Source organism: Hylobates moloch, unplaced genomic scaffold (assembly GCF_009828535.3).
Source record: "Hylobates moloch isolate HMO894 unplaced genomic scaffold, HMol_V3 SCAFFOLD_4, whole genome shotgun sequence".
NCBI lineage: Eukaryota > Metazoa > Chordata > Mammalia > Primates > Hylobatidae > Hylobates > Hylobates moloch.
This window is the reverse complement of record NW_026652279.1, coordinates 92,233,689-92,257,234: the sequence shown is the minus strand read 5'-3', so window position 1 is coordinate 92,257,234 and position 23,546 is coordinate 92,233,689. Positions and strand designations below refer to the sequence as shown.

Sequence of the window (23,546 nt, the reverse complement as noted above, 5' to 3'; positions counted from 1 at the left end):
GGTGCCCAGGGCCAAGCTTAGGCAAATAACAGAAAAGAGCAAAGTAAGTGTAATTTCAGATCGTTAGAGAGCACTAAAATTTAGAAGACCCAAATTCAGCTGACAAGATGAAGTACGAGAATAGTACCCAAACAGGAAACAGATGAGGTAACAAATGGGGAAAGAGCTAGAAGGAGGGAGAAGGGTTCTTGCCAGATGTGAATGAAGCTGAATTTGTCCTCAGTTTACCTATCTATGTTACCAGACTGACTTAAGAGTAAAGTCAAAGACGACTACAAAAAGTAAAATAAAATAGGGTGCTTGTTCTCATATGATGCCTCAGCGTTTTCTGTGAAATGTGCATAATGATAGTATCTACCTCACAGGATTAATTGAAACAATATATGCAAAGAACTAAACCCTGGCCTGACACGTAACAAATGTTAGCTATCATTATTAATATTCTATCCTCTAAGCTATTTAACATAAAGCTTAAGTAAATATAATTAAATCATTCCAGCATCAAATCTAATTTTCTTCTTAAGTATTTAGCATACTCAAAAGTACCCCGTATTAGTTAATACTGTAACAAACCATTGAAAATAGGATATAAACTTGGGTGTAAGACTCGAAATAAAGGGAATTTTCTCCTTGCTGAGCCACTAAAACAACTCTTCACACTGGTCACCAAAAGCCTATTTTCAGGGCTTTATGATCCCTTTTTAGCTACTTTTGAACTACTTTCTAACCTCTCAATACTTTCTTGCCCTTTTGATTCCAAGATGGCATAGCCTTTAAAGCAGGCTCCCCTTCTTCTGGCTGTCTTTTGAATTCTAGTATTTCTTAGGTTCACTCCTACTTTTTCCTTCCTTTCAAAGCCTTTCCAACATGTGACACTACCTTAGCGTACCATGAGTGGCTTCAATGGTATCCTGGTGCCTACTTTCTCCCAATCTTAGTCTGTCCTTCATGCTGCCACCAGAATTTTTTTTTTTTAATGCCAAATGTTTGTGAAAAGACCTCCATTATCTCCCGTTGTCTATAAGAAAAAGCCCCAAACCCCAGCATACCATAGAAGGCCCTTCATTTTGGCCCCAACCTGTCCCTCCAACCTCAACTCATTTTGCTTCACCTGCTCACCCAGAGCCCCAGCCACAGGGAATGTTTTCCATTACTCAGATGACAACATGACTTTTCACAAATCTCTTGCCTTTCCACGTTCCTCTTCCGTGAATGCTGTTTTCTCCTGCTCCCAACAACTTTCTGGTTTAGCCCCTTTCTCTATCAAGCATTTATCACACTGCATTTTATTATTTTATTATTATTATTTGAGATGGAGTCTTGCTGTGTCACCCAGGCTGGAGTGCAGTGGCGCACAACCTCTACCTCTCAGGTTCAAGCGACTCTCCTGCCTCAGTCTCCTGAACAGCTGGGACTACAGGCATGCAACATGATGTCTGGCTAATTTTTTTTTTTTTTTTGTATCTTTAGTAGAGATGGGCTTTTGCCATGTTGGCCAGGCTGGTGTCGAACTCCTGACCTCAAGTGATCTGCCTGCCATGGGCTCCCAAAGTGCTAGGATTACAGGCGTGAGCCACTGCACCCGGCCCATGCTGCATTTTAAGTATCTGTTTACATGTCTATTTCCCCAGGAAAATACATAAGCATCTCAGGTACAGGGAATTGCCCTTTCCTTCTTTATAGCTCCAGAATCTAGTACCAAGCAAATGTTCAATATATATTCATTTGAACTGTGAGCAATCAGCAAATGTTAAAATAATTTTTAAGAAAAGATTCGCAGTTTTACCATTTCTCAGGTGGAATTGACGGAAAGAAAAACAGATGCAAAAGAAACACTCCAACTCAAATCTCAGGATTAAACATGGCTATTGTGAAGGACCAGGAGACACCTAAAGGACAGCAGGGCAGAACACTTAACATCTGGAACTTCAAAGTTGTATGACCATGGCAGTGGATATACATAACATATATGGCCTTATCATTTCCCTCTCTCAAATCCTTCGATGGCTTTTTAAAGACAAAGCCTCATCCTTAATCTTGCCTACAAAGGCTGCATAAAGAACTTGTAGCTAGGTCCCATGATGCATGCCTGTAATTCCAATTACTCGGGAGGCTGCAGCAGGAGAATCGCTTGAGCCCAGGAGTTCAATGCAGGCCTGGGCAACATAGCTAAACCCTATCATTATTTAAAACAAACGAACAAAAACAACAAAAACCACTTGCCTCCATTTACTTACAACCTCATCTCACAGTACTCTCCACTTTACTTTCTGAACTTTAGCCAGACTTAGGCCTTCTTTCCAGTTCCGTTTTTGCACAAGCAGATCTGCACGTAATGTTGTTTTAAATACCCTACCACCCCAAACTAGTTCGCTCTTATCCTTTAGCTGTCAGTCCAAAGATTCCCTAAGGTGTCTCCATCCTGTGGCAGCAGACTATAAGGCCGTCTTATTACATTATATTTGAACAATACAGAATAGTGTAGTGAGCATGGATTCTAGACTCATAAATATGTCCTTAGGCATATTTATTTAAGCCCTTCATGTCTCGGTTTCTTCACCTGTAAATTGTACTCGTAAGGTTATTGGAAAGATTAAAGGAGATAAAGGATGTAAGCACTTAGAACTGTGTTGATAACGCAGTTCAAAGAGCCCAACATATGTCGGTCATGATCACATTTACTTAATTTGTAGTCACTATCATCCCCTCTCTCCCCTCTAGCCCCCGGAGTACCCCTGCTCCTCTAGCCCAGAGGCCACACCAGCCTGGTCCTTTTTTGTATTCCTAGCCTCAGCACAGGGTTCGGAACATACCAGGCCTTCAATATTATGTTTTTAAAAAATGACAAAAGCCTTGTGTCCCAATTTTGCTTTATTAGCCGAGCGATCTCAAGCAAATCACTCAAATCACCTATGCCTCGTTTATCCTTCTGTGAAATGTAATAGCTAACTCAGAGAGGTTTTGTGTTACATAAGGCGATGTACCTACAAAAGCACACTGCACGTCTTAAAACGCCATACAAACCGTAGATGTTTATTAATAAACCGGAGTCCGTGTCTTCCTTCCCCTCAGGCACGTCTCGTCCCGACCCCTCCCTCCTCCCAGCCCACACCCTTACTGCGCCCTTGGCCCTCGGTCCCTTGGGATTGCAAGCGTGGGAGCCTCGGCCCCGCGCAGCTCCCTCCAGCGTCCCGCGCCCTCCTTCCTTCCTCGCCCGGACGGACGCACTTCCGGCGGATGTGGGGGGGCAGCCCTCGGAAACGGAAGTGAGCGGCGGGGTCGACTGACGGTAACGGGGCAGAGAGGCTGTTCGCAGAGCTGCGGAAGATGGTGAGTGGGTACCCGGGCGGCCGGAGTTCCACGCGGGCTCGGGACCGTGGCTCGGCAGAAACAGGCAGTCGCCTCCCAACCAGTCCCCGGTGGCGGCGGCGGCAGCGTGGGGCTGAGGCCGGCCTTGGGCGCCATAATCTGTCGAGTCACGGGGTTTGGGTGGGTCGTGGCTGTCGCCGGGGCCCGGCACTGGTCCCACTAGCAGCGCTTCGGCTTCATCCTACTCCTCTTAGCTCGGTTTGCGCCCTTGCATCCCTTAGACCCCAGAAGGCCCAGACCACCTTCCCTTACTTGGCGCAGAAGTGGAAAAGGCAGCCGCGAAAGTGCAACGTTCTGTGGGGTGGCGCTGCCGACCCTTTCCTTGAGGGGTAACCTCTGAGAGCCCAGAGCCTTCAGACTCGTCATCTCTCCCAGTCCCCGCCCTTGCAACTGCCTGGTAAACAACCCACAACTATAGGTCGCATTTGTGTAACGCAGCTTTGCTCTACAAACTTTTTTGAGAGCTTGTAGTGTGCTAGGTGTTAGAAGGGAAAAAATCTGACAGTTGCTATTCCCCGCTTATCAGTATTGTTAGTACATCTCCTCCCTCCCTCTCCTCCCCACCACTTTTTCTTTCTTTTTAACTTAGAAGTTGTGGTATTTGAGAAGAATACTGAGTCACCATTGCCACAGACTCTGATATCGGTACTGCTGGTAGGACATCCATCCAAATCTAGAAAGTTTCTCTTGGTAAATACTGCTAATCGTTATTTAAAAAGTTTTTTTAGGCACTCTCAAATGTAACTAGTAGTTAGGTTTTCATAGATTTGCCTTTCTCAGCTCTTTCCTTTATTAGAAACAGTAAGTACTAATCCTGATATTTTACAGAAGGAAATTGGGAAAAATGACAATAACAGAATCCAGAAGTCAGAATTCACCTTTTCTTTGTGCATTGAAACCTTCTGTTACTTTACAATAAAGCAGTCCAGAAGGAGGAGAATGTTCGTATAGGGAAGTAATAGAAGATACATTTGGAAAGCAACAATCACACATCTCTGCTGAAGGTCCCCAACCTGTGGTGGTTCAACTTTATGATGGTGTGAAATCCATACACAGTCCGTAGAGGCCATATTTGAGTACCAATACAGCCATTCTGTTTTTCACTTGCAGTAGAGTATTCAATAAATTACATGAGATACCCGGTACTTTTTAATAAAGTAGGCTTTGTATTAGATGATTTTGGCCAACTGTAGGCTAGTGTAAGTGTTCTGAGCACATTTAAGGTACGTTAGGCTAAGGCCTGATGTTTAGTAGGTTAGGTGTGTTAAATGTGTTTTTGACTTTTGACATTTTCAATTTAAGATGGGTTTATTAGGAAGTAACCCCATCATAAGTCAAGGAGCATTTGTAGTCCTGGTAGGAGTTCAGCTCCTTGGTGCAGATGAGTAAACAAGGCCAGAGAGGTTGGTGCTTTGCTGGCAGTCACAAGGTAGGTTAGTGACAGTCCACACTAGAGTCCAGATTCTTTTCCTTGTCCACCATGACTTCTTGTATGTAGGGGAGTTGGAACCTATTATGCAGATTCTTTAGGTCCAGGCTTCAGTCATCGATGAACCAACAAAGATTTTATAGCAGTTTTGTTGGAGGAGGTTTCGTGCTTGAGGAAAACCTTGATATACAGAACTGGAAAATGGGTGAGTCTAAAGGCAGCAAGACCCAGTAGAATGCTGTTGAAGTTATCCATGTGTGATAGGCTGGGCTAGAGTGGTATAGTGAAGAAACCCTGGAAAGGATAAAATACCTGACCAAATCAAATATACAAACGAATTAAGAAATCAGTTAAAAAGCTGACTTCTCAGAATGTTTTCTTCTAGAATAATATAAAATTTGGTACTAAAACTACCTGTAGCTGTTTTACATTTTTCTGCAGAATCACAGGGGTATTGGACTTGAGCAACAAGTGATTTAAAGTTAGCGTCTTGGGCCACGCATGCTGGCTGACACCTGTAATTCCAGCACTTTGTGGGGTGCTGAAGCAGGAAGATCACTTGAGCACAGGAGTTTGAGACTAGCCTGGCCAGCATAGTTGAGACCTTATCTCCACAAAAAATAAAAAAATTAGCCAGGCGTGGTGTTACACACCTATAGTCCCAGCTATTTGAGAGGCTGAGGCAGGAGGATCGCCTGAACTTGGGAAGTCTAGGCTGCAGTTAGCCGTGATTGCTCGACTGCATTCCAGCCTGGATGACAGAGCAAGACCCTATCTGAAAAAGTAAATAAATAAATAAATAAAATTAGCATCTCGTGCTTTGCCTGTTGTAACACCATGTTTTCTTTGATTGTTTAATATATTCTCATAAGCTGAGCCCTGGGAGGTAGACATGTATCTTCAGTATCTAGCAGAGTACCTGACACATAGTAGATGGCTAATAAATATCTGGTGATTGTGCATTTCACAGTAGTGTAGGGTAATAATACACCAATACCAAATGCACTGTCTTTTTTGTTTTGTTTTATACTATCCTGATTAGATACACATAGTTTTTATAGGTAGTGCTATCTTCATATAGAAACCAAACGCTTTCTGAAATTCCCTTTTTTTCCCAGCTTCTCTACTTTTCTTTATCCATCCTGTCTGTTAATTCCATTTCTTTGTTGTTCTTCCTTGTCCTCAGGGAATAGTATTCCCGAGGATGCTGTCTTCAACTTTTTTATTCTGTGTTAAACATTCTAACCTGAGGGAGCAGTTTTTCCAGGGGAAACAAATTCAGTCATGCCATAACCTTTCAGAGGTTTTCCGTTTTGGAATAAAACCCACATTTCTTTGCACGTAAGACGTTTCACTTTTGTATTTCATCATCCTTTACTTCTGCTTCACTGGAAACATATTTAGCCAGTCATCTCAAACTACCTGAAGCTTGTTCATTTATATTTTCATGCCTTTATTCATGTTATTTTTTCCTGGAATGCCTTTCAAACTGACAGCATTCAGAGATCACCTCAGGAATCCTTCCCACTCTTAAATATGGTATTTTCATTGTACCATGTGTGTGTCTATCATATCATAATGTTTAAGGCTTGCTGTAATTGTCTAGTCTGGACTTTTTAAGGGGCTCTTATTTTTCTGTCTCCTACTTAAACAATATTTTTGACATAGCTGTCTGGGTGTGTGTTTAAATTTTTTTTCTATTTAATAATGTTTTTTATTTGTGTTGTAGAATGCCAGAGGACTTGGATCTGAGCTAAAGGACAGTATTCCAGTTACTGAACTTTCAGCAAGTGGACCTTTTGAAAGTCATGATCTTCTTCGGAAAGGGTATATGGGGGAGTTATGACTTTGATTTTGTTATGTTTCTGTGAATTTTCACAATATTCTTTAAGTATTTTGATAGGCTATACATGTGTATTTAGTTGGCAGATGGCAAGTAATATACCTTACATGGGGTGCAGAGGGGAAGAGGCTTAGATATTTTCTGTAGTGGAAGAGGTGTCTCATCAAAGTAGTAGGTTCCGATGTAGAGCATCCTCCTAGGCAATGGTGCCCATTAGCATGATTTGGTAGGATTCTTTTTATTTATTTTCTTGCTACTGATAACTTAGCCATTTGCCTTCTTGTCTTAACTATCAGAGTAATTTGCTTTTCTTTGGGAGGCACTAGAACATAGTAGTTGAGAGATTAAACTCTGGATTCATTCGGCCTGGGTTTGGATCGTGGCTCTGCTATTTACTAGATGTGTGCTTTTGGACAAATCACATAATTAATGTCTCAGTGTTGTTATGGATAAAATAGGCCTAATAATAGTCTATATCTTATTTTGAGGAATAAATGAGTTAATACCTGAAAAATATTTTAAATAGTACCTGACATTAGAAGCACTCAGTGTGTATTGGCTGCCATTTCTTTTCTTTTCTAGCTTTAGCGTGCAGTTACGCCATGTTTGTGATTTCCTTTTTGTTTCTGTATGTTTAGGTCTCAGTTTCTGGTACTAGACCATACTCTGTGCAGGTCACTTTTCTGCTTAATAAAATAAGGATAACACCTTTCCCTCTATAAACATTTTGTGTTTTGAATTTTTGAATTCTACATCTAATTTTAAAGTATTTACTCTTATTTTTTATTTATTTATTTATTTTTTGAGATAGCGTTTTCCTCTTGTTGCCCAGGCTGGAGTGCAACGGCGCGATCTCCACTCACTGCAGCCTCCGCCTCCCGGTTTCAAGCGATTCTCCTGCTTCAGCCTCCTGAGTAGCTGGGATTACAGGCATGTGCCACCATGCCCAGCTAATTTTGTATTTTTAGTAGAGATGGGGTTTCTCTGTGTTGGTCAGGCTGGCCTTGAACTCCTGACCTCAAGTGATCCGTCTACCTCGGCCTCCCAGAGTGCTGGGATTACAAGGCATGAGCCACTGCGTCTGGCTGTAATTTACTCTTATTATAATAGAATGGCATTCTGATGCTGATGTCTGAGTACAAACATAATCCCTCATTACAGACTTTCAATTTTGTAGTAAAAAAATGCAGCATATAGCCTGTGAAATTGGAGATATAATTTGATATTTATAATCAAGTTGATTGGGTAGGCAGTAACTAAGGTCTGAAGATTTTTTTCCCCCCACATGAAATGTTCCTTCTTCTTCCTGATTGGACTGGGGCAGGACCATTTTCAAAACCCACTTCTTGGATAATGTTTTGTAAAAAGGCAATATTCAATAAATAATTGTTGCAGGGTTTCTAAGGTATTTTGTAGCTTTAAAATCCTACTTTGGATAATAAGGTAGTCATCTTTATATAGCTAGAGTGATAAAGACCAGTGGCCTGGTTCTAGTTGTGCCTTACCTAACATACTTTATACATAGTAGGTGTTCAGTAAATGCTAAACCTGTTGTTCAACATGTTTATTAAAGATATATTAAATATTGAATGTGTTAGACCTTAAGGGAATAGGCTTAGATACTTTATATAGTGCAAGAAGTACCTCATCAGAGTAATAGCAATAAACATACATTCATTAAATTTCTTCTAGATGTAGCACCAGATTTTGGCAAGTTTTCCCTAGTGATTGAAGTCTTGACCACCAATGTCTATAGTGGATACATTCTTAAATTATTATATATACTTTTTTTTTCCTTTTGGTGTATGAGTCTATGAATTTTTAGCGCATGTATCAATTCTTGTGACTGTCACCACAATCAAGATCCGGAACAGTTTTGTCACCCCAAAAAACTCTCTCGTGCTATCCCTTTATAGATATGATTTTGAGCTCTGGGTATTGAGTGATATTTAATCTCCTCTAAATGTTGTTTTTTTTTAAAATGTCCTTTCAGTTTTTCTTGTGTGAAAAATGAACTTTTGCCTAGTCATCCTCTTGAATTATCAGAAAAAAATGTAAGTATATTATCGTGTCCTTATTTTTATCTTCTTATAGATAAATACTTTTACTAATATTGGTTTCATTTTATTAAAACAGTTTTGGTACTGAGGATTTGCCCATGAAGAATATGAGGCGTTATTTTCAAACCCCGTGTAGGATAGACTTAAAAATTATACTGCTCCTCTAAAGCTCCCTTTCTACGCATCCTTCCCTGCCTTTTTTATGTACGTCTCCAAAGGGTAATCCACTTCTCCATTCCTCTCACAGGAATTTTCTCTTTCGATAATGCTGTTCCTTTTATTTTTTTTCCTGCCATTTTTGCTGTTGACTTCCAAGTTCATATCTCCAGTTTTGACCTCTTTCTTAAGTCCTGCATCTCCGAGTTACTGTAGGACACAGCCACTAGGCACAGTAGGTACTTCGATGAATATGACATAATCCCCATCCTTAAATAACTTAAAATTTAATGAGGAAGACAAGCAGTGGATAGGAGAAGGCTTCATAAAGTGCTAGAGAAGACCAAGGATGTGACAGCCACCTGTGCTTAGGGCTTTTTTGGAAGGCTTTATAGAAGAGGAGGGACCTTTGAACAATTTTAGACCAGAAAGTTTACTCCTACAGAGAGGATAGCATGTATACATGTCCAAAACACAACTTAAAAGATTCTTAAATAAACATTTAGAGGAAGAAGAAAAAGGTTTCTGACTACTTGGGGAAGATGATGCAGTTGTTAGGTAACAGAAAACTGATCGGTATTTTGTTTTTGTTGTTTGTTTGTTTCGCTTTCTAACAAGAGGATAGATCTGCCTATAAAAAAGAGTAGAACAAATAATGTAATTATGAAATTGAAGTTCAAATCAGATGAGAAAAATAAAAAAGTTCCTCATCGATTTAAGTGAGTTCAGGTTTCAGGTGCAGAAGTTGACAGCCCAGAGTATACTTACAAGTATGTGAGTATGATTATAAAAGCGCGGTTGATCATCTTTGAGAACTAATGGGAGGAATGAAAATTGCTTGTAGATGGATACATATTGCACTTTTGTATAAAGGATCTAACTAAAAAATAAGATTGTCTGTGGTAACGTTGATCCCTGAAACCGTTTCTTAAGTGGACTATTGAGTGAGCTGTGAGCATTTAATAAAGTAAGCAGTGATCATCAGCATCTGAATGAACTCAGCAAATTAATTTTAGTTCACTCTTTTACTAAATTGCCAAATGGGTCAGTCAAGGGATCAAATTATCTGACAAGGGATAAGATTGAGGATTATATGGTGGATTATTAACCAAGTGAAAGTAGTGTAGGGTAAAGTATATGAGGTTGATAACTGTACCCAGAGAACAGTGATTAGGGAATAGTCAATTTGGAGGGAATATTTTGATAGGGCTTTTTGGCCTCTGTCTACAACTTAGGTAGTCAGGTGGACACATAGGAAGGATAAGTATTTTTCAAGGACTTGGGGGCAACCAAAGAAAGAATGTATATTAGGTTTTTGGAAAAAATGTTGAGAAGGATAGTTCATTTTGGTGAATAATTGAACTATATCATGATGATAAAATAGACCAAAGCCTAGACCAAAATTTAAGGAAAACATTTATAGAGGTGAGTGTGAAGTTCTGCGTTTGGATTCAAGAAATGAATTCTACACCTTTGGGCAGGGTAAAGTGACTTGCTGTGTAAAACTTGACTGTTTTAATTGACTGTATACTCACTATAAGCCAGCAGATTACGTTAGTTACTAAAAAGAAAGGTTAGTGCAGTCTTGGGCTTTGTTAATAAGATAGGGCTCAAATCAAGGGAGATTATATTATTTTCCTGTGTATTAGTCTGGCTATTAGATTTGGAGTATTGGTTTAGTTCTAAGCAATACATATTAAGAGAAACTGACAAATCTGAATGAGACTGGCTGGAACTGTGAAGAATCTAAAAACGTCAGAGATCTTTTTGAGACTTACATCTACTGCATCTCTTTAATCATTTAGCCAGCTAATGGCAGGCTCACTCTTTATGTGACTCTTACTGTCTATTATAAATCCTTCAGCATGGATTGTGTAGTTGAATTATGTGGGCACCCCACTTTGCTAAGTAAACTTGGGACATATTGCTTACTTTTCTTTAAGCCTTAGTCTTCTCATTTGGAGTTCGTAATAGCCCATCCTTGGCATATTGCTGGCCTCTCGTAGCTCTGCATGATTGGGAGCTTCAGTGGTGATAGTGATGGAAGATGGCCATCATCATTTGTACCAGTGGTTCTCAACTAGGGGAGGATCATCCTCCTGCCCCCTACGAGGGAACAGTTGGTAAAGTCTGAGGACATTTTAGGTTGTCACAAATGGTGCAGTGGGGGGTGGGGGGATGTAATACTGGCATCTATGGGGTAGAGGCCAGGGATGCTGCCAAACATCCTACAGTACACAGGACAGCCCGCCACAGTGAAGAATTATCTGGCCCAAGAAATCAGTAGTGCGGAGGGTTGAGATACATACATAATGTCTTCCAAACTGGATTATAATCTCCAAGGTAGACTGTTGAGTTTTGTTGTATGTTGCCACAGAGCCTAATTTTGCACACGGTTGCTAACTTACATGTTGATTGATCATTACAGTATTAATATCACATTACAAGATGGCTGTATTCATCAAAATTTACATAAATTGAATTTTTATACATAAAATTACATTTACTGCTGGGTGTGGTGGGGTGTGCCTGTAGTCCCAGCAGCGTGGGAGGCTGAGGCAGAGGATTGCTTGAGCCTGGTAATTCGAGGCTGTAGTGCTCTATGATCGTGCCTGTGAATAGCCACTGCACTCCAGCCACATAGCAAGACCCGTCTCTTAAAATAAAATTGTATTATCATGAGGATAGGCCAATATTTAAAGCAAACCCTTCACTTAGAACTTCAGATCATATACCCATAATAAAATACTGCATGTTTTCCCTAAGGACCATCTGTCAAAATTTGCTGTGTAAAGCTAAAGTAATTAAAAAGCATTTGGTTAGTCACCTTACTTTCAAACTTCATAGTCATATCCCAAGTAGGTACTAATCTCTCAATAGATTTTTGATCAAAATGACCTTTTTGATTACTAAAGACAATGTTATCAAGAGAGTAGCGTATAAAAAATAATGACAAGAAATGGCTTTACCTCATTATGATCACCTTAGCTCAGACAAATCTTTGTAACAGTCTGTTTGCATATTACATTCACTATCTTTAGGAGCCATTTTTGGAAACTGTTTTAGAATCCATGAGTCAAGTCGATTCATTTTGCCTGAAATACATTAAGTTATGGTCAGAGTTCCCTAAATGTAATATCAGTACTTAGTAAAAATATGATCCAGGAAAAATTGCTGATTAGTACCCAATACAAATTGAATAAACTTTTGAGAGATGTTTGTTTTTCCCCTGAGGCAAGTACCAAAAATAAGTGGAGTTTAAACATTATAGTTTAATTAACAGGATGATTTAGTGGTCGGATTATTTCTTTTGCTGAATCCTTTTAAATATATACCTTCATACTTAGAAATTAACTGTTTTTGTCAGTGCATGTGACATTTTCTGGATCTCAAATTACACCTTTGCTAGTTTTGCAGTACTTTTAATCAAAAGCGCTAAAATATGATTATGTCTTGTAAATCTACTTTTGAAATAGACACATTCCTTAATTTATTACTTTTATAAATTTGGAATTTTGGTAGTAATTTTACACTGGTAAAAGTACACCTGCATGCTAAATGAAATATAGACATATGTGGTCTAAAATTTTTCAGAAAAAATTAGTAACAATACTTAGTTTTTATTACAGGTATGGATATTAAAATTCTTCATCAAACTATTGTGTTATATATATGCCACTGCTAACTGTTTTGAAAGCAGAGTATTGAGTGTAATGTTTAAAATTACATTGTCTTTTGTAGTTCCAGCTTAACCAAGATAAAATGAATTTTTCCACACTGAGAAACATTCAGGGTCTATTTGCTCCACTAAAATTACAGATGGAATTCAAGGCAGTGCAGCAGGTGGGTTGATGGATCTCTGTTGCATATGTGTCGATATCATTCATGAGGACTCTTCTGTTTTCATAACAGCTATTTATACCTTATCTACCTTACAACCTATTCTACTTCCCTCCCCCTTTTTAGGATATGACCTTGATTTCTACTTCATAGAGGGAAAAAAGAAGCCATTAAATGGAAAACTTCAAATTTATAGGCTCAGTGTCTTCTGAAAACTTACCTGCATCTGCTTTCATGTTTTTCTGGGTTTTTTTTTTTTTTTTTTTTTATGTATTACATTGAATTTGGATCCCTCTAAGAATATCCAAGTGGAGGTGTCAAGTATACAATTTGTATATAGTTGGATATACCTGTTGCTAAGGAATAAATACTTGGAAAATGTCCTTCCAATTATGTAAGAACCGCCCTCCTACCTGTGCTTTGGATTCTATCCTGTTACATTACTTCAGGAAAATCCCTTTATCAATGATGCCTTCTCAAGCTGACAATCTTTAACCTCTCTCTGCTTGCTCTGTCTCAGCAGTAGTGTTTGAACTGCTGTTGTCTTTTAAAACAAAAAAAAAATTGCATCAATTTCAAATTCCTTTATAGTAACTTATCTCTCATTGAGTGTGCTTTTGCTTCTTGAAAAGTTGTCTACATTTGCTTTCTATACTCCTTTCCCTCCTATTTATTTAACCCACTGTTTCTGCCTCCCATGACACCAATGACACTGCTCCTGAACAACGTGGACATTTTTACCTTCACTTTACTTCATCTCCCTGTAGTATTTGACACTAATAATGGCTTCTTCCTTTTTCCCTTGGCTTTTATTTTCTTACTTTGTATTTATTTTTTTGATGCAGGGTCTCATTCTGTCATCCTGGCTGGAGTGCAGTGGTATGATCATAGCTCATTGCATCCTCAAACTCCTGGGCTTAAGCAATCCTCTTGCCTCAGTCTCCTGAGTAGCAGGGACTACAGTCACATGCTACCTCGCCTGGCTAGTTTTAAAAATTATTATTTGTAGAAATGGGCTCTTGCTATGTTGCCTAGGCTGGTCTTAAACTCGTGACCTCAAGCTATCATCCCACCTCCTTGGCTTTTAGAACACCACACTTTTCCTGATGTCCTCCTTTCTGAATCCTTATTCTCAGGTGTCTCTGTGTAGGTTCCATTTGTTTTGCCTGTTTCCTAAAATGCCAGTTTTGTTAGTGCCCCGTCTCTAGTCCTTTCCTCACCCTGTTTCCTGCTTGTTGCTTTAGTTATCACTTATATGTTGATGATTCCAACTGGGCGTGGTGCCTCACACCTGTAATCCCAGCACTTTGGGAGGCCAAGGTGGGTGGATTGCTCAAGCTCAGGTGTTCAAGACCAGCCTGGGCAACATGGCAAAACCCCATCTCTACAAAAAAAAATAGAACAAATGTGCCAGCTGTGGTGGTACACACCTATAGTCCCAGCTACTCAGGAGGCTGAAGTGGGAGGATCATTTGAGCCCGGGAGTGGGAGGTTGCAGTGAGCCGAGATCGTGCCACTACACTCTAGCCTAGGTGACAGAATGAGACTCCGTCTCAAAAAATAAAATATGTTGATGACCCCCAAGTTACAATTCTCATGAGCTATAAACCTATAGGCTTTTCCAATTGGAAGTCCCACAGGCACCTCCAGTTTTACATGGACAAGTACAGAATAACTCATAATCCCCCACATACTCCTTATCCCATATGAATAGGTTTCTGCCTAAGGCAGAAATTGGATAATTAGCCTTGGTTATGTCACCTAGCACCTATCCTAACCTCTTCCCCTGCTCCCCCAAATCATTCTTTCAGTTTATTACTTGCTGTCCCCACCATTGCTACTATGTTGGTCCTTGCCCCTGCCAGACTTCATCTGGATTACTGCAACACTCATCCCTGCTGCCCCTTCAATCCTTGTTAACACTTTAATCAGAATAATCTTTGTAGGCCGGGCGCGGTGGCTCACGCTTGTAATCCCAGCACTTTGGGAGGCCTAGGCGGGCGGATCACGAGGTCAGGAGATCGAGACCACGGTGAAACCCCGTCTCTACTAAAAATACAAAAAAAAATTAGCCGGGCATGGTGGCGGGCGCCTGTAGTCCCAGCTACTCGGAGAGGCTAAGGCAGGAGAATGGCGTGGAGCTTGCAGTGAGCCGAGATCGCGCCACTGCACTCCAGCCTGGGCGACAGAGCGAGACTCCGTCTCAAAAAAAAAAAAAAGAAGAATCTTTGTAAAACACAGATTTGATTATGTCATTCCCCTCACTTTACCCTTAAAATAAAAATAAAACCCAACACTTAGTGTGGCTCTGTCCGTGAATTGGCTCCTTGCTTCCCACCACACTTCTTGTCCTCTTAAACAACTTGCAGTTTCCTAATTCATTAGGTTCTTTCACTGTTAGGTATTTGCACACATTTCTCCTGCTGGTGCAGATTCCTTTCTCTGACCTAGCTAAATTGTCTTTTTCAATAAATTTTTATTGGCCGAGGCGGGTGGCTCATGCCTGTAATCCCAGTACTTTGGGAGGCCGAGGCAGATGGATCACCTGAAGTCAGGAGTTCGAGACCAGCCTGGCCAACATGGTGAAACCCCGTCTCTACTAAAAATACAAAAATTAGCTGGGCCTGGTGGCACATGCCTGTAATCCCAGGTACTCGGGAGGATGAGGCAGGAGAATTGCTTGAACCCAGGAAACAGAGATTGCAGTGAGCCAAAATCACACCATTGCACTCCAGCCTGGGCGACAAGAGCAAAACTCCATCTCCAAAAAAAATAATAATAAGATAAATTCTACTAATGCCATCAATTGTATTTGGCTAAGTCATTCTGGAAGCTACTTGTTTTCCAAAGATAAAGCTCTTAAAAAGCATGGTTTTGAGTAACCTAGGGTTGAATCTTGGCTTAGCCATCTACTAGTCTTAAGAACTTGAGTAAGTTGGAGAACTTTCTGAACCTCAGATTTTTTAATTTTACGTGAAATAAGGAGAACAGTAGGAGTAGCACAGGATTATTCTGAAGATTAAATGAAATCACATGTTTGGCACAAAATTGTTAGCTTCCCTTTTTATTCTCCTCTTACTCAGATTTCAACTATAGATTGCTCAAATTCTGGATTTAAGTTTTTAATACTATTTGATCCAAATATCTTTGCCCAGAATTCTCTTTTTTTTTTTCTCTATACTTTTGCAGTTTTGGGTTGTCAAGATGTATAGCAGCTGCCTGCTCCTCCCTGCTTTTGATGCATTCTTAGGACTGTACTCTGATCTAACTACCAGACCCCTTGCTGTCTAGTTTAATTTACAGGTTCCTATTTTTGTTTCTTCCCCTTCCTCCCACTTCCTTTTTTTTTTGGGTTTGACAATCTGGAGAAATTTTTCCACACTGTAAAGATTTTAAATATCTCTATAGAACATTAGTAATTGAAAATAATATATTTAGCCTGGATACATTTTGTTGTGGGGGAGGAAATGTGAGAAACTGCTCTCTTAGATTCTAACGGTGTGATTATTTTTAAAATACTACTATCATTTAGTCAAAGACCACCTATTTTGATAGTCTCTGGCAATATCTAAAATTATCTGCATTAGCTGGGCTTGGTGACATGGACCTGTAATCCCAGTTTTAGTGGGAGGATCACTAGAGCCCAGGAGTTTGAGACCAGCCTAGGCAACCTATTGAGTTGGACTTTCTTCAGGAATTTGATCATCCTACATGTATCAGGAATGAGGCATGATGTTAAGCTCTGGGATTTTGCATTTCATCACATGGTATGTGCCGTAGTTTTCCTGAGCAGAAGCAAAGCCTCAAAATACACGCACACCAGGTAGGATTATTAAGTGTTAATGAAAAGTATAATTTCAGTGTCTTTACAACTTAGTTTGTGTCTAAAATATGAACTAGTGTTTTTTTTCCACTTGTTAAATTGATCTTGTATTTGGTTTTGCGAATTTTCGAACAAAGAATAAAGAACATGAAATTAGACTATATATTCTGACATTTTCCCCTGAATTTTTTCTAACCTTGTCCCTTCATACTTTTCCCCAAAGGTTCAGCGTCTTCCATTTCTTTCAAGCTCAAATCTTTCACTGGATGTTTTGAGGGGTAATGATGAGACTATTGGATTTGAGGATATTCTTAATGGTAAGTGTCATTCAGCACCTTTTTATGGAGCCCTTGTAATTTAAAAAGCAAACAGCTGCAAAAAGAATAGGCAAAATTCTTGTCCTCATGGAACTTAACAGCTGATGGGGTTCACTTGTGTTTATTCATTGCATTAAGATAAAATTTAATGGTAGTAACTGTTCTTTAACTGTTTTTAAAAGTGAAGATTGGCTGGGTGCGGTGGCTCATGCATAATCCCAGCACTTTGGGAGCCCAGGATGGGCAGATCACCTAAGGTCAGGTGTTTGAGACCAGCCTGGCCAACATGGTGAAACCCTGTCTCTACTAAAAATATAAAAATTAAGAAAAAAAGTGAAAATCATTTATGAAATTCTAAGAGTATATAGTCATTTCAGTCTAGTAATGGTGGTTATTCACTTCATGTCCTGAGCTCCAAGTGTAATATGTCAGTCTGATATTCCTAGGGTGATTAAACAATGATAATTATTTCAGAATTCACATTGTTGGGATGTGACTGGGGTTGTTTTTGTTTGTTTAGTTTGATTTGGGGGTTTTTATGACTAGCATTTTAAACAACTGGAAGATAAATCTTTCTTTAAAAAGTAGCTCCCCAAAAAAGTAATTTTTGTACTTCTACAGGTGATAAATAGGAAAGAGGAATCTGTCTTTTTTTTTTTTTTTTTTCGAGATGGTGTCTTGTGCTGTTACCCGGGCTGGAGTGCAGTGGCGTGATCTCGGCTCACTGCACCCTCCGCCTCCCGAGTTCAAGCAATTCTCCTGCCTCAGCCTCCCAAGTAGCTAGGATTACAGGCGCCCATCACCATACCTGGCTAATTTTTGTATTTTTAGTAGAGATGGGGTTTCACCATGTTGGCCAGGCTGGTCTCGAACTCCTGACCTTGTGATCTGCCCGCCTCGGCCTCTCAAAGTGCTGGGATTACAGGTGTGAGTCACTGCACCTGGCCGAATCTGTTATTTTTAATAAAATTCCCTGAATAATTATAAATGAATTTAAGTAAGAACAATATATGCAGCATCCTCTATTTTTTCTGGTCCTGAGGAGATAAACAAATACAATCCTGTCCAATGCTGCCTCTGCTCGTTATGCCCCAGCAGTGCAGGAGAAACAAAAATATCCAACAGGATTAAGTTTTATTAGTTTTGCTTGGCTGCTGATGTCCGGTAAGGAAATGCTGTGGACATAACAGAAGTCTAGTGAGCCTCCTTTGAGAATCTTCCCTGAGGGCGCATTTTGGATGCAGGAAAAGCTGGGATTCTTAAGCTTTTACATTGAACTTAGACCTTATTTAAAACTACTAAGGTGATAGTTCAGGTCTTTAGTTACAAAAGCATTCATTTAAAAATCTGCTTCTGTAATTCTGTTTAAAGAAAGGGAGAGGGACTTAGGAGCATTGATCTAGTCAGTCAAATATTATGTGTCAGGCACTGGGCTAGGCTCTGAATATACAGCTGTGAACAAAACAAATATCTGTGCTTTCAAATGGGGGAGATAAACACATAAACACAAATATACAATTTGATAATTCTAGGAATAAAAAGGATGTTTTTGGGTTGGAAGGCACATATCTCTGGGAATACAACACAGAAGTGGATTCTTGAAAGAAACATGAAATCATTGACCTAGAAGTAGAGGGAGAATATTTCAGACAGAAGAGATCAGTATGTTCAGGGTCTGTAACCTGAGAACAACTGAAGAACTCTGAACAGTTTGAGATCTTACTCTACTTTGAAGCTAACTTGTTAGCCTGCCATGAATTCATGGATGCTGGCAGGAGACAAGAGACTCCTAAAGGACAGTTTCTTACTCATAGCAATAGCATAGCCAGAGTGTCAGCATTTCTTTTGGTTCCCTTAGCCCCACTTCCTATGGGGCAGCTAAGAAGAGGGTAAGGTGAAGCCTTGTACATTGAGTGTGTTACGTTAGAGGAGAGGAACTCCATGTTCAGGCCACCTCAGCATTATAACTGGCAGTAAACGTGCCTGTCCTGTGCTTCTTTGTCTTATGAGGCTGAAACGGCTTTGGAAAGATAGCCTAGAACAAAGGCAGTTTAGTGTCTCTGCTCCCAGCTTGCAGAATGAAGAGACCAATAGAGAACTGTCTCCCAGCATACATAAGAGAACTTTAAGAAGGCCCATATGGCTGGCATGTTTTGAGCAAAGTAGAGAGTAGAATAAGGTTAAGATCAAAAAGGTCAGCAAGGAACAGATGAACCAGGGCCTACACACCATGAAAAGAAGTTTAGAATTTCTTCAGAATGCAAAAAAAGGCCATTGAGCAGTTTTAAGTAGGGATGTAATGTGATGGAATTATATGTTTAAAAAGGTCACTAGCTGGCCCTGTGTGGTGGCTCACATCCATAATCCCAGCACTCTGGGAGGCAGAGGTGGGAGGATCAGTTTAGCCGAGGAGTTTGAGGGTAAGGTGAGACCCTGTCTCTACAAATTTTTTTAAAAAAATTAATTGGGCATAGTGGTGTGCAGCTGTAGTCCCAGGTACTCAGGAGGTGGAGGCAGGAGGATCACTTGAGCCCAGGAATTTGAGGCCACAGTGAGCAGGGATCACACCAGTGTACTCCAGCCTGTGCGACAGAGTGAGACCCTATCTCAAAAAATAAAAAATAAGCCACTTGCTATCTTGTGGGCATCTTTCAAAATTCATTCCTTGTGTCTCTCTAAGGTAGCTATTAGGAAAAATCACCTGTTTAGGTAGATGATTTTTTTTTTTTTTATTTTGGAGACGAGTCTCGCTCTGTCACCCAGGCTGGAGTGCAGTGGCGCGATCTCGGCTTACTGCAACCTCCACCTCTTGGGTTCAAGCGATTGTCCTGCCTCAGCCTCCCAGGTAGCTGGGATTACAGATGCCTACGACCACGCTTGCCTAATTTTGTATTTTAGTAGAGTCAGAGTTTCACCATCTTGGCCAAGCTGGTCTCAAACTGCTGACCTCCAGTAGTCCACCCGCCTCAGCCTCCCAAAGTGCTGGGATTATAGGCGTGAGCCATCACGCCCGGCCAGGTTGATGATTTTTATCACAATGAGACCACTGTATTTGGGGTAGTTTTTTCTTGTGGGAACTGTTATTGCGTAATATGTGAATAACTTAGGGCTTCACCTTAGGGACCTGAATTAGCTGTTCCTTTCTGCTTCAAATAGTTTACCCTCATTTTTCAGATCCCAACCTAAATATTACTCAGAGAGTCCTCCGTTAACTACTGTTAGTCTGTTCTTGCATTGCTATAAAGAAATACCTGAAGCTGGGTAATTTATAAAGAAAATTTATTTTGGCTTATGGTTCTTCAGGCTGTACAGGAAGTGTAGTGCTGGTATCTGCTTCTGGTAAGGGCCTCAGGAAGCTTACAGTCGTGGCAGAAGACAAAGGGGGAGCCAGTGAATTATATGGCGAGAGGGAGCAAGAGAGTGAGAGGGGGCTGCCACACAGCTTTAAACAACCAGAACTTGTGTGAATTCAGAACAAGAACTCACTTATCCAGGGGGGTGGTGCAAAACCATTCATGAAGTACTCAACTCCATGATCCAGTTACCTCCCTCCAGGGCCCACCTTCAACATTGGGAATCATATGTCTTTTTTGTTTTTTTTTTTGCTCCGTCACCCAGGCTGGAGTGCAGTGGCGCGATCTCTGCTCACTGCAAGCTCCGCCTCCCGGGTTCACACCATTCTCCTGCCTCAGCCTCCCAAGTAGCTGGGACTACAGGCGCCCGCCACCACGCCTGGCTAATTTTTTGTATTTTTACTAGAGATGAGTGTTACTAGAGATGTGTTAGCCAGGATGGTCTCGATCTCCTGACCTCGTGATCTGCCCGCCTCAGCCTGCCAAAGTGCTAGGATTACAGGCGTGGGCCACTGCACCCGGCTAGGAATCACATTTCAACATGAGATTTGGAGGGGACAAACATCCAAACCATATCAACTACCTAATCTAAAGTAATCCCCAGTCTGTCACCCTGCCTTATATTAATTCTTTGCATAACACTTATCTGATATTTTTCTTATTTATTATTTGTCCAACTTAAATATACGTGTCAGGAGAGCTAGAGATTTTTTCTTGTTAACTGTCATGTTCCCAGTACCTGATAGGGGGCTTGATCCATAGTTAAGGGTCATGTTGACCACATTCTTATCACCTTTGACACAAAACACTGTGTTAAGTCTATAATCAGAGAGTAGCTTGTTAATCTAAATACTGTGTAAAGACTGTGACGGTATTGGAGATGATGACTTTTTTGCCTGCTTATCAGCGAAGTACTTACGCAAGTTAATTCTGTACATTTTACAAGATTAAGAAGGACGTATAAGGACACTAGTAAAATAAAAAATAGACTTTTTCTTAATGCTGGAAGGGGACTTTCATGTACTCTAATCCCCTAACTGGAAGATGAGTAAATGGAAGCTCACAGAGGCTCGGTCCTCACTCAGAGTCTCATGGCGAGCTTGTGGTACAACAGATGCAAAACCTGTCTCCACCAGTGCCTTGCTTATATGATATGCTGTCTTTTGGTGCAAGTGATTTATTTAATAAATGCATTTTATTAAAGAAGCTTTAAAAAGCAGGGTGTGGAGGAAAGTTTAGTTACATAAATGAGTATATTCTTTGTGCAGAAATTTGAAATATTACCATTGAAACTCAGATTTGCTGTAGTGGCCCTCAATCCCATTTTTCTCGTTCCCTAATTACCGGCTGTTTTAGTTTGGTTTAGTCTGTCCTTCCAGACTGTTCTACGTGTCGTTCTACAAATACTAACATATGTAGTCAAAAAATATATTTTTTTTTAAGTTGAGGTTTTGAGTGCCTTTTATATACACAGCAATTTATTAATCTCCAGTCTCTTAGGAGGTCCAGTGAGGAAACATCCACATTGGTTTTACTGAACTGTTCCTCTTGGTAGCCATCATTATTATGTGCAGGGTTATTCATTCTTACAAAGTGATTTTACGATTTAGTTCATTAGGTTTTTATTCTGTTTCTAGTCCTATGTTGAGTAGAGGACAAAGAAAAAGGCTCTGTCTTTAGGAAACTTACGCTTGGTATTAATTTTAAAAGTTCTTTTAGGTGTATAATCACAGTTAAAATAAGGCTTTTGTCTGACTCATCTGTAAACACAAAAGTGATGATTTTTAAAGGTTTTCTTTCTTAAGAATTCTTACGTTTGTGTGTATACAACAGGTCAGAAGACAATACAGATAAAACATTTTTGTGAACTAAGAGATTGTTTCCTGTCATGTGGGAAGCCACTAGAAAACTTAAGAACTTTGAAAAAAGAAAACTTTTGTCAATCTGTTTTTTCTTTTTAAATCCACTATTTTGAGATATTATTGACATACAAATAGAGTACACCTATTTTTAAGTGTACAGTTCTGTGAGTTTTAATTAACATGGAGCTGGGTCTCCTAAATAGAGGAGTAGAATGTTTTCATTGCCTCACAAAGTTCCCTTGGTCCCTTTTCAGTCAGTCACCCCACCCCAGCCCCAGGCAATCACTGGTTTGTTTTCTATAACTTTAGGTTAGTTTTGACTCTTCTGGATTCTCATGTAAGCAGAATCATTGAATTTATCTCTTTTTTGAGAGTCTTTTAAAATGTTTGTTTTTGTTTGTTTTCAGATCCATCACAAAGCGAAGTCATGGGAGAGCCACACTTGATGGTGGAATATAAACTCGGTTTACTGTAATAGTGTGCTGCTCATGGAAACTGAGGGCTGCATCTTGTTTATAGTCATCTTTGTACTGTAATTTGATGTACACAACATTAAAAGTACTGACACCTGAGAATTTCTGCTCAAGTAGTATCGGTGATCATTTAAAATCTGGGGGGGTCTTTGGTTTACAGCCATGTGACAATTAAAAGCACTAAAGGGAGATCATGTTAAAGCTCTTAATTTATATTAAAACAATAGCCTTTGTCTTTAAAAAAGTTGTTGCTCATGAATATTATAAAATGGTCTACAGGTTTCAATTCAGCCTGTTTCTAAGTTTTTTGTAAATTTAGTTTTGAATAAGCATTGTAAGTATTTGAGTCTGTAAACTTTATAGTAGCATCTTTCAGAATAAACATTTTTAATTGATTTCAGTGGCAACTCTCAAATTGAGTACAATGTGAGATATATCAGTATCATCCATTAACACTCATAGGAATAATATTTACTATATCAGTGCTATTTTAGAATTATAGTTATTCTTTGATTCTTTCAGGTTGAAAAGTAGAAGTTCCAGGGTTTTGATTTTGGTCTGGTCTTTAAGTGAAAAATCAAAGCAACCAGTAGATGTAGGTTAAACTTTTACTTCATAGACTTAATATGTAATTAATATATTGCCAAGCAACACTGTTAAAGAAAAGTAAAACTCATTTTTTCTTGTTTTTAATTTATATATTCCAAGATACTATAAGGTATTTATGAAGTTGGTACATAAAAATTTATATTTTTAGAACATTAGTGAATAGGTCATCTTTTACAGTTAAAAGTGTATTTTGATTATCAATTTCTTAGGAACATCTTAGATAAATTACTGATTTGAAACATTTGGCAATGTCTAGAGACTTCTTGGAGTTACAACTTTGGGGGTGGGCTGCTACTGGCATCTAGTGGGTAGAAGCCAGGAATACAACTAAAGATCCTACAATGCACGGAACATCAGCATCAATTTATGGTCTTGTAACTAGCTGAAAACACTAAAGGGAAATGAATTTAAA

At 39.7% G+C, this 23,546-nt stretch overlaps 1 protein-coding gene across 1 annotated transcript; it reads left to right on the top strand.

Moving 5' to 3' along the window:
• The first annotated feature begins 3,241 nt into the window (after nucleotides 1-3,241).
• Nucleotides 3,242-22,940, top strand: POMP (proteasome maturation protein). The gene is made up of 6 exons (XM_032150566.2): nucleotides 3,242-3,330; nucleotides 6,528-6,625; nucleotides 8,635-8,695; nucleotides 12,599-12,700; nucleotides 16,744-16,837; nucleotides 22,460-22,940. Exons 1-6 carry the CDS (start codon nucleotides 3,328-3,330, stop codon nucleotides 22,525-22,527), a joined length of 426 nt encoding a protein of 141 aa, XP_032006457.1. The 5' UTR covers nucleotides 3,242-3,327; the 3' UTR covers nucleotides 22,528-22,940.
• The last annotated feature ends 606 nt before the right edge of the window (nucleotides 22,941-23,546 follow it).